Raw genomic sequence first — 10,000 nt, 5'->3', positions numbered from 1 at the left:
ATAAATTATAAAATATCGGTTAGGCTTATCTAAATATCCTTTTCTATAAATAAGCATAAGATCTGAAATTTTTGGGAAAGGGCAGTCGATTGTGAAGAATTGTATAAATTTAACAGTGAAAAATTGAAGTCAAGTCACTCTAAAATCACACACTATTGTCTTTCAATAATGATAAGGAAAAAAGTAGTGTGTGTGTGTTTGTATATATGTCTGTTTATATATGTATCAACGAGCAATGGAGATCTATCTGTTAGAAATAATTGCCAGACCACTCAAATTACACCCTACTGTCTTAATTTATATATGTACTTAAGAATAGCAACGATGCCTCTAAGTGCTGCCTCGACCTGCTAATATAACAACCAAATTTCCTTATAACCATACTCTATTGGCTTATATATATATATATACCTACATATATATATTATATATATATATATATATATATATATATATATATATATATATATATATAATATATATATATATATATATATAATATATATATATATATATAGGTATGAGCCAGCGAGAGGCAAATCTGTATTATAGCTTCACCATAAAAGAAGCAACCAATCTCCTTCAAATCACAACCTCATTGTCTCCATTAACAGCAGAGCTTCCACATGATACTCTTTACTCTTTTACTCTTTTACTTGTTTCAGTCATTTGGCTGTGGCCATGCTGGAGCACCGCCTTTAGTCGAGCGAATCAACCCCAGGACTTATCCTTTGTAAGCCTAGTACTTATTCTATCGGTCTCTTTTGCCGAACCGCTAAGTTACGGAAACGTAAACACACCAGCATCGGATGTGAAGCGATGTTGGGGAGACAAACAGACGCAGAAACATATAGGCACACACGTACACACATATATATATATATATACATATACATATATATACATATACGACGGGCTTCTTTTAGTTTCCGTCTACCAAATCCACTCACAAGGCTTTGGCCGGCCCGAGGCTATAGTAGAAGACACTTGCCCAAGGTGCTACGCAGTGGGACTGAACTCGGAACCATGTGGTTCGTAAGCAAGCTACTTACCACACAGCCACTCCTACGCCTATGTCAAAAAGTAGTAGAAATAGCAGCTAATTTCCCTTCAAACCATGACCTACTCTCTTACATATATTTATATGTATGCATGAACCAATACACAAGACATTAATGTGTCAGCTAAACATATCAGAGACGGTGGTCAATTCGCCCTTGATCACCTCTTGTTACTCGTCACTTTGATGCAATACTCAGGCTTCAGCGAACACATCTGCTTGTATAAATATAAAGTTATAAACATAGGCGCAGGAGTGGCTGTGTGGTAAGTAGCTTGCTAACCAACCACATGGTTCCGGGTTCAGTCCCACTGTGTGGCACCTTGGGCAAGTGTCTTCTACTATAGCCCCGGGCCGACCAATGCCTTGTGAGTGGATTTGGTAGACGGAAACTGAAAGAAGCCTGTCGTATATATGTATATATATATTATATATATGTATGTGTGTGTGTTTGTGTGCTGGTGTGTTTACATCCCCGTCATTAGCGGTTCGGCAAAAAGAGACCGATAGAATAAGTACTGGGCTTACAAAGAATAAGTCCCGGGGTCGATTTGCTCGACTGAAGGCGGTGCTCCAGCATGGCCGCAGTCGAATGACTGAAACAAGTAAAAGAAAAAATTTAAAAAATTTTAAAAAATACTCGCGTGCGTACACGTACACACACACACACACACACACACTGATTTAATTGGAGTGTTTTTAATATGTCTGTATTAATATTCCTCAAAGGTCGACCTTTACGATGTTACCTCTCACTCTACACGAAACCAACCCTGGACATCATTTCCAAGTAAGTGGAACTTAATACATAACTACTGTCTGACAAATTAACATTTACCTGTCTAATATGTATCTCTTGATTACGTTCACTGGGCGGTCTTCTTCTTCTTCTTCTTCTTCTTCTTCTTCTTCTTCTTCTTCTTCTTCTTCTTCTTCTTCTTCCTCTTCCTCTTCTTCTTCATCATCATCATCTTCTTCTTCTTCCTCTTCCTCTTCTTCTTCATCATCATCTTCTTCCTCTTCCTCTTCTTCTTCATCATCATCTTCATCATCATCATCATCATCTTCTTCTTCCTCTTCTTCTTCATCATCATCATCATAATCATCATCATCTTCTTCTTCTTCCTCATCTTCATCATCATCATCATCATCATCATCATCATCTTCTTCTTCATCATCATCATCATCATCATCATCTTCTTCTTCTTCTTCTTTATCATCGTCGTCTACCTCCTCCTCCTCCTCCTTCCTTCCTTCCTTCCTTCATTTTAATTCCGCTGCATGTGAGCTCCGAGTAGATCCCCTACAAAACTTGTGACCTTGCAAGTATTCCTCTTCAAATATCTCATACTATCAAACATTCCGCACAAATATGTCAAGTCAGAAGTAATTTCCTTTTCAAAGTTGTGATATTTTGTGGAAGGTTTTCTTCAAATTTCTAAGATTGCAAGAGATCGTTTTCCAATTTGCAAGCTTGCAAAAGATATCCGATATAAATTTATGCGATTACGAGAAATTCCCTTCAAATGTAAGAAATACCCACCAGTAGATGTATCTCATTTTAGTTTCTGATTTTGCCAGATATCTTTTATACAGGGTGGACCAAAATGATCTGACACATTTGGAGGCTTAATAAAAGCACAAAATAAGAAATAATGAAAAAAAGAAAAGTTTTATTTTCTGAATGTACACATAATGCCATTTTATTCCATTAAGTTTTAAAAACTAAATCAGCTAAATGCTTCCCATCATTGTCAACACACTGTTGGAGACGTTCATGAAAGTTATGGATCATTTCTTCTGGAATGGTGAAATGTGATTTCTTTTTGTGGGGATATTTAAAATCAAAAGTATTCAGTCATCGCCCTCGATCTATTGATGAATTAAAACGTGCAATTTGTGTAGAAATAGCAACCATTCCAGAAGAAATGATCCATAGAGTTATCGATAACTTTCATGAACGTCTCCAACAGTGTGTTGACAGTGATGGGAGGCATTTAGATGATTTAATTTTTAAAACTTAATGAAATAAAATGGCATTATATGTACATTCAGAAAATAAAATTTATATGTATATGTAGATATATATATATATATATATATGATATATTATATATATTACATATATATAGTGTTGTATTTCGGGATGGTCATTTTTGTTTGCCAAATAAAACACATGCACAAATATCTTTTGTTCACTCGTTTATTCCATTCTTATTTTATTATTTTTACTCATGTCCATTGTCCGGAACATGAGTTGAAATAATAAAATAAACGAGTGATAAACGAGGGAAGAAAAAATATACAGGATTTCACATCAGGAATCTTGCAAAACGAATTGATAAACGTATACACACACACACACACACACACACACACACACACACACACACACACACACACACACACTCACATACACACATACACACATATATTGGGTCAGTGTATAATTATTGCGGCTTTTTTATCAACAAATTTTATTCAGCAAAAACAATAACAATATTCAACAAAAACATCTTTAAATGACGGTCTGACCGTCTGCCAAGCAAATGGTCAGTAGTAATTGAAGTAGATGGTGAATATGCTCCGAAATAATCACGGAAAGATGTTTTTGCTACATGTTGTTATTGTTTTTGTTGAATAAAATTTGTTGAAAAAAGCTACAATAATTATGTACCAATCCAATATATATATATATATATATATATATATATATCTATATATATATATATATAATTATATATATATCTCATATATATAATAATATATATATATATATTATATATTAGTTCAGTATATTAGACAACTCCCTAATATAGTCCCTAATATTATATATATAGATTATTAGAATAAAACCACTATTAGGCAACTCCCTAATACTCCTAATATTATATATAATATATATATATATATATATATATATATATACATTGGATTGGTACATAATTATTGCAGCTTTTTTTCAACAAATTTTATATATAAATTTTATATATATATATATATATATATAAACATATTATACGACTAAACGCACGCACCCTATTAAGTAAGATTGTTCGGTTTATCAAGTTAGCCTTGATATTAACTCTCACGCGACTCTTCATCTTTCTTTCTTTCTTTCTCTCCCATTCCCTTTTTCGTCTTTTTCCCTCACTTAACTGTCTCTTCCTCTCTCTCTCATTCTTCATTCTCTCTCTCTCCCTCCCCTCACCATTCTTCATGGTCTCCTCGCACCCATTCCCCTTCTTCTCTCTCTTCCTCTTGCTCCTCCTCCCCCATTCCGTCGTCCATCTGCGACGATACTTCCGTCGTAAACTGCTATCCTGTCTTTTCTCGCCCGCCTTCTAGGCCACTGGTCGACATTCCTTCTCTCTCTCGTGTCCACTATAATCCAGCGTTTGCATTACTTTTTTCGTCTGGCGTAAACAACACCTTCGGATTATCTGTCTCCTTGTCCTGTCTCTCACTGTTATATATTTATTTTCAACTGTTTATATAATTTTTTTTTTTTTTTTTTACTGTTTATATGTTTGTACTGTCGTTACCGTCTTGCTTTTTTTACCATTTTTACCCCTCTGCGAAAAGATCTCAGAATTTTAATTGATTTGCTTTCGCAGGAAGGAAGTTCTTCGAAGTATACGTCTCGCTTTTATCCTTCGAAACGTAGAGTAGATGAAACCTTAGCGACTGAAGAAGGGGATTTTTTCGTTGTGCTTATTGTCCTGTATCCTTTTTTTTCTTTTTTGCTTGTCCTGTTCCTTGGTTTGTGTCTATGTTTTTCGTCTCTCTCATGTTCGACGTCTTTTTGGTGTCCTGTACACATATATGCGTGTATATGTACATGTAAAGGTAGGTACGTACATATGTTTATATATATGCATATGTTCTATTTTATTAACATATATATATATATATATATATATTATATATACTCGTATATCAGTACCTATGTTTCGTTACTTTGTACATAAGCATCATGCAATCTGCCTTTCTATCTGTGACAGAATCACTTTGTTACCATCTGAAATAATTGCTTCTTGAACTACGTTAATTCAATGAGCGAATACTTCAATTGATCGAACAGGGTCTTCGATGTGGTCATTAAGCTCTGCAGTAATTTTGGGAACTGTACTTTTCTGATCCTTGCTAACAATTCGTGTGAAACTCCAACGGTCCCTATCAGAAATTTTGGTTTTCTTGCGGGGTTTTGTTGCAACGTGGAGGTTTTTCCCTCTTTCTCAAAGGCTGAATGCTCATCGTCGAAACCGACGATGAACCATCAACTTCTGTTTATGAATGTATGTTTATGTACATGGATAAAGATGATTGTAGTCTGGCTATTCTTCATCATTGCAATTATCTTCTGTTTTGTTTGCAAACGTCGTGTTAATGCACGTCTGACAAAGTAAATATAGGCAGTACGGTTATTGTTTCTAGCTCCCATCTAAAATTGATAGCAGGTGACTAGCTGAGTAATGGGTTAGGGGAGGGAGAAACGTATGTGTGGTGCCGGTATTTAAACTAAGAACAACACTATTAAGGCTTCTGTTGTTTCAATGTGTCTTGTATATGAATGAGTGTGTGTGTGTGTGTGTGTGTGTGTGCGTGAATGTAGACATATGAAGATATATATGTATACACACACGCACACAAACACTAGAACATACATATGTGCGCGTGTATGTATTATATATATATATACATAAATGCATATGCGTGTGTGCATGTGTGTGTGTGTATATGTATGTGTGTGTATATATATATATATATATATGCATACATATATACACAGATACAGATATATGTATATGAATGTATAAAATATGTGTAGTATATATGTGTGTGTGTGTGTGTGTGTGTGTGTGTGTGTGTGTGTGTGTGTGTTGCCTTCCTGACTGTCTTGAGCTGAAAGCTTCCTGTCAGGCAACGCCATCACAGCATGCGCTGAAGGAGTTCTCTCTGACCCTCATTCTGTCAACTTTGGTGTGCCAAAGTTTTGGTTATGTCCCGCCTATCCTACCTCCTCAACAATAATAATCTGCTGACTATGAACTCTGATGCAGCTCACATCGCATCGTAATAATGCCTCACTATATATATATTCTTTTATTCTTTTATTATAGACTAGCAGTATCGCCCGGCGTTGCTCGGGTTTGTAAGGTAAATAACTATAAAGCATTTTTAGAGAGTTATAGCCAAAAAATGGAAAAAAAATGATGGTAAATTTTTTTAGTTAAAAAGGTCGAGTTGCGTCCCCTAGACAGTCTGTGGTTTGTGTTTCTGATTCTTGACTCCATGTCGAATTTATCGATTTTTTTCAGAACTGGGGGAACTTTTCAAAATTTTCGCTGCGTTAGTTTTGAATTATGACATTGGGCTATGTGTGTGTCAAGTTTCCTCAGACGGTTGAAAGCCGTGGTCAGGGTGAGGGTACAACCTAACAGACACACAGAAACACACACAGACAAACTGACGTTTATATAGAGAGAGATTTATCATTATTATCATTATTTTTATCTTTATTATTATTATTATTATTATTATTAATATTATTATTATTATTAATATTATTATTATTTTTATTATTATTATTATCATTATCATTATTATTATTATTATTATTATTATTATTATTTAAAACAGTTTGATTCGGCCCCATGTTTTAAAGAATAGCATATGTAACTCTACTAAATGCGCTGAGTGCTTCTTTCATTTGTCCGCACACACGTACACACACGCACGCACGCACACACACACACACACACAGATATACATACCAGTATATTTTGGAGATACCGAGATTTGAATACTTCCTTTTACGATGTTTGTAGAGCGTAATGGATAGTGATATGATGAAACTCTCGCAAGATATATTTTCAAACTTGTATGTAAAGACATAGAAATAAGTATATCAACATGTGTGTGTGGTTAAGCAACTTTCTTTGCGATCCACATGGTTTCGGGTTCACACCCACTGCGCGGCATCTTGTGCAATTGGTTTCTACTGCAGCCCCAGGCTGAATGAATTCAGTCAATGAACACTGCGTGGAAGCCCGTTGTGCGTGTGTGTGTGTGTGGTGTGTGTGTTGGTGTGTGTGTGTGTGGTGTGTGTGTGTGTGTGTGTGTGTGTGTGTGTGCGTGCGTGTGTCCGCCACCACCATTTGTCAACCGGTGTTGGTTTGTTAGCGTAACTTAGTGCTTCGGCAAATGAGAACGATAGAATAAGTTCTCGGGTCGATTTGTACGACTAAAATCTTCAAGGTGGGGCCCCAACATGGCTGCAATCCAATTATTGATACAAGTAAAAGATAAAAGATTTAACATTTTAAGTATCTCTTTTTACATCGATATTGGGTGTACATCAAGCATAGACTTCAGATTCCAACCTACTTTCTTATTTTCCCCTCGCTAATGATGGCACGCTTACACGAAACCTGAGATTCCATGCCCCGTGAAGAAATGTTTCCATCAAAATCTAATATTTCTACGGGTTTTTTTTTACATGCATATTGGACCTGTATATTGTATGTGTACCAGATCACTATACACACACATGCACGTATGTTTATATGTACAGGGATTTGATAAAATAATGGAAACACCTAGCATCATAGCATAATTTTGAAATATCTATAAAACCGTCAAAAGCTTAATTTTTATGTTTTTTTATTTATTATTAGTGTTGCTTAATATGTTTTGCTAAAATTGCTGGGTTCTTTTCAGATATCATCGGAAAAAGGTAATTAAAATTCTCTAAAATGACAGATCTAGCGGACTTTCAAAGAGGTCAAAGTGTTGGTGCTCGTATGGCAGGTGCTAGCGTAACGAAAACAGCCGAAAAGTTTGCTGTATCAAGAAGTACTGTTTCAAAAGTAATGACAGCATTTGAGAAAGAGGGAAAACCTCCTCGTTGAAACAAAACTCCGTAAGGAAACCAAAATTTCAGATAGGGACCGTTGGACTCTGAAACGAATTGTTAGAAAGGATCACAAAAGTATAGCTCCCAAAATTACTGCAGAGCTTAATGACCACTCCAAGAACCCAGTTTCCACAAAAACTGTTCGCCGGGAGCTGCACAAAGCCGGGTTTCACGGGAGGGCTGCAATCAGAAAACCATTATTTTAAAAAAAAACGTTGCAAAGCGTTTAGACTGGAATAAAAACATACACAATTGGTCCCTAGAGCAGTGGAAGAAAGTTATTTTCTCGGACGAATCATCCTTTACCTTATTTCCGACCACCGACCGAGTATACTTGTGGAGACAGCCAAAAGAAGCATTTGACCCAAACTGCCTTCTTCCAACTGTTAAACATGGAAGAGGATCTGTGATGATCGAAGGTGGGCTATATCTTAGAAATCCGCTGGCCCAATGGTTTCCTTTTATGGCAGAATTAATAGTCAAGACTATTTAAGCATTTTATCTGATCAAATTCATCCTGTGGTTGCGGAACTGTTTCCGGAGGAAAACTCAATCTTTCAGGATGATAATGCACAAATTCACACAGCTAAAGTTGTTACCGAATGGCACGAGGAACATTCTAGTGAAGTTGAACATCTTATCTGGCCACTACACTCGCCAGATCTCAATATTATTAAACAATTCTGGTGCATTTTAGAAAAACAAGTAAGGAGTCGCTATCCTCCACTATCATCACTGCACAAAGTGGAGACTGTTTTAGCTTAAGAATGAACAAAACTTCCTTTGGAAACAATTCAAACTTTGTATGAATCCAAACCTCGTAGAATTCAAGCTGTAATTACTGCCAAAGGTGGCCCTACCCCATATTAAAATTAATTTGTTTGAAATTTTAAGGTGTTTCCATTATTTTGTCCAACCCTTGTATGTATGAACGTATATATTGTATTATGTATGATGTGTAAGTCTACGTACGTATATATGTATGTGTCTGTCTGTCTGTCTGTCTGTCTGTCTGTCTGTCTGTCTGTATGTATGTATGTATGTATGTATGTATGTATGTATGCATGTATGTATATGCATATAGTCCACTTTCCATGCTTCCTTGCTTGAGTTTGCAACAAAAGGCAGAATTTAAATTGCCTGTCAACCCAGTATGTTTCCTATATACACACATATATACACACATATATATACATACAAACAACTGCGCGCGTGAGTGTGATGTGTGTTACTAATGTTATTAATATTTAGTGTACAACTTTTGTATCTTCTGCAGGTCTCTTACAGCAACGCCAACCCAATACCGAAATACCGCCGTCTCTACCTCTCTGGCAAATATTATGCTGTACCTTTAGCTCTCCCAAATTACGCGGCATTTATGGAGGTAGGTTCCCTGCTTTCTTCGTTGATGACTCACATTTTTTCCCTTCCTTCTCGTTGTCTGTAATTGTTGTTTTTATTGTTATTGTTGTGTTTGTTGTTGTTGCTGTTTAGACTCCCAAAATAACCCCGAACAAGTCGATGAAGACTGTCCTACCGAAACTATTCCATTTTTACACCAGGGGGCAATTTTAGAGAGATTTACTTGATATTGCCAACCAGCCAGCCAGCCAGCCCTGAAAATACCGGAGCTATAATGAAAAGTACTTTTTAAATCAGGTGTAGTGTCTCTTGAACTATGTTATCTAATGTGCAGTTTTTAAATAAGAAAGTAACGAGTAATATCAGGAAGATTTGGCTGTTACTTCTTGCAGGGTATTCATGTGGATACTTCCCCTAGACTTGTTATTCATGTGTGGTTGCTGTTTTTAGTTCCTAGAAGGAAAAGTTGATAGAAATGTGTATGTGTTTTATATTCATTGTATACATTCTTACAGCGTTTTTTCTTTTCGTTTCATATTTCTACACATTTTCCGTCAAGCATTTTGATTGTCCTACTTTATGTATTATTTGTTTGCTTGTCTCCTTCTTGCCTCGTAGTCTATCTATCTATCTATCTGTGTGTGTGTGTGTGTGTGTGT

General features: G+C 35.9%; 1 protein-coding gene across 1 annotated transcript in view; it reads left to right on the top strand.

Moving 5' to 3' along the window:
- The window catches only part of LOC115219656, a 58,679-nt gene that overhangs the window by 48,481 nt on the left and 198 nt on the right, over positions 1 to 10,000 (top strand). Inside the window, exons 11-12 of the mRNA XM_029789830.2 lie at positions 1,790 to 1,850; positions 9,256 to 9,363. Of these exons, the coding sequence (XP_029645690.2) occupies positions 1,790 to 1,850; positions 9,256 to 9,363 (169 nt within the window). The remainder of the gene's footprint in view (positions 1 to 1,789; positions 1,851 to 9,255; positions 9,364 to 10,000) is intronic.

This window comes from Octopus sinensis, linkage group LG15 (genome assembly GCF_006345805.1).
Source record: "Octopus sinensis linkage group LG15, ASM634580v1, whole genome shotgun sequence".
NCBI classification, from domain to species: Eukaryota; Metazoa; Mollusca; class Cephalopoda; order Octopoda; family Octopodidae; genus Octopus; species Octopus sinensis.
This window is presented reverse-complemented; position numbering and strand designations above follow the sequence as displayed.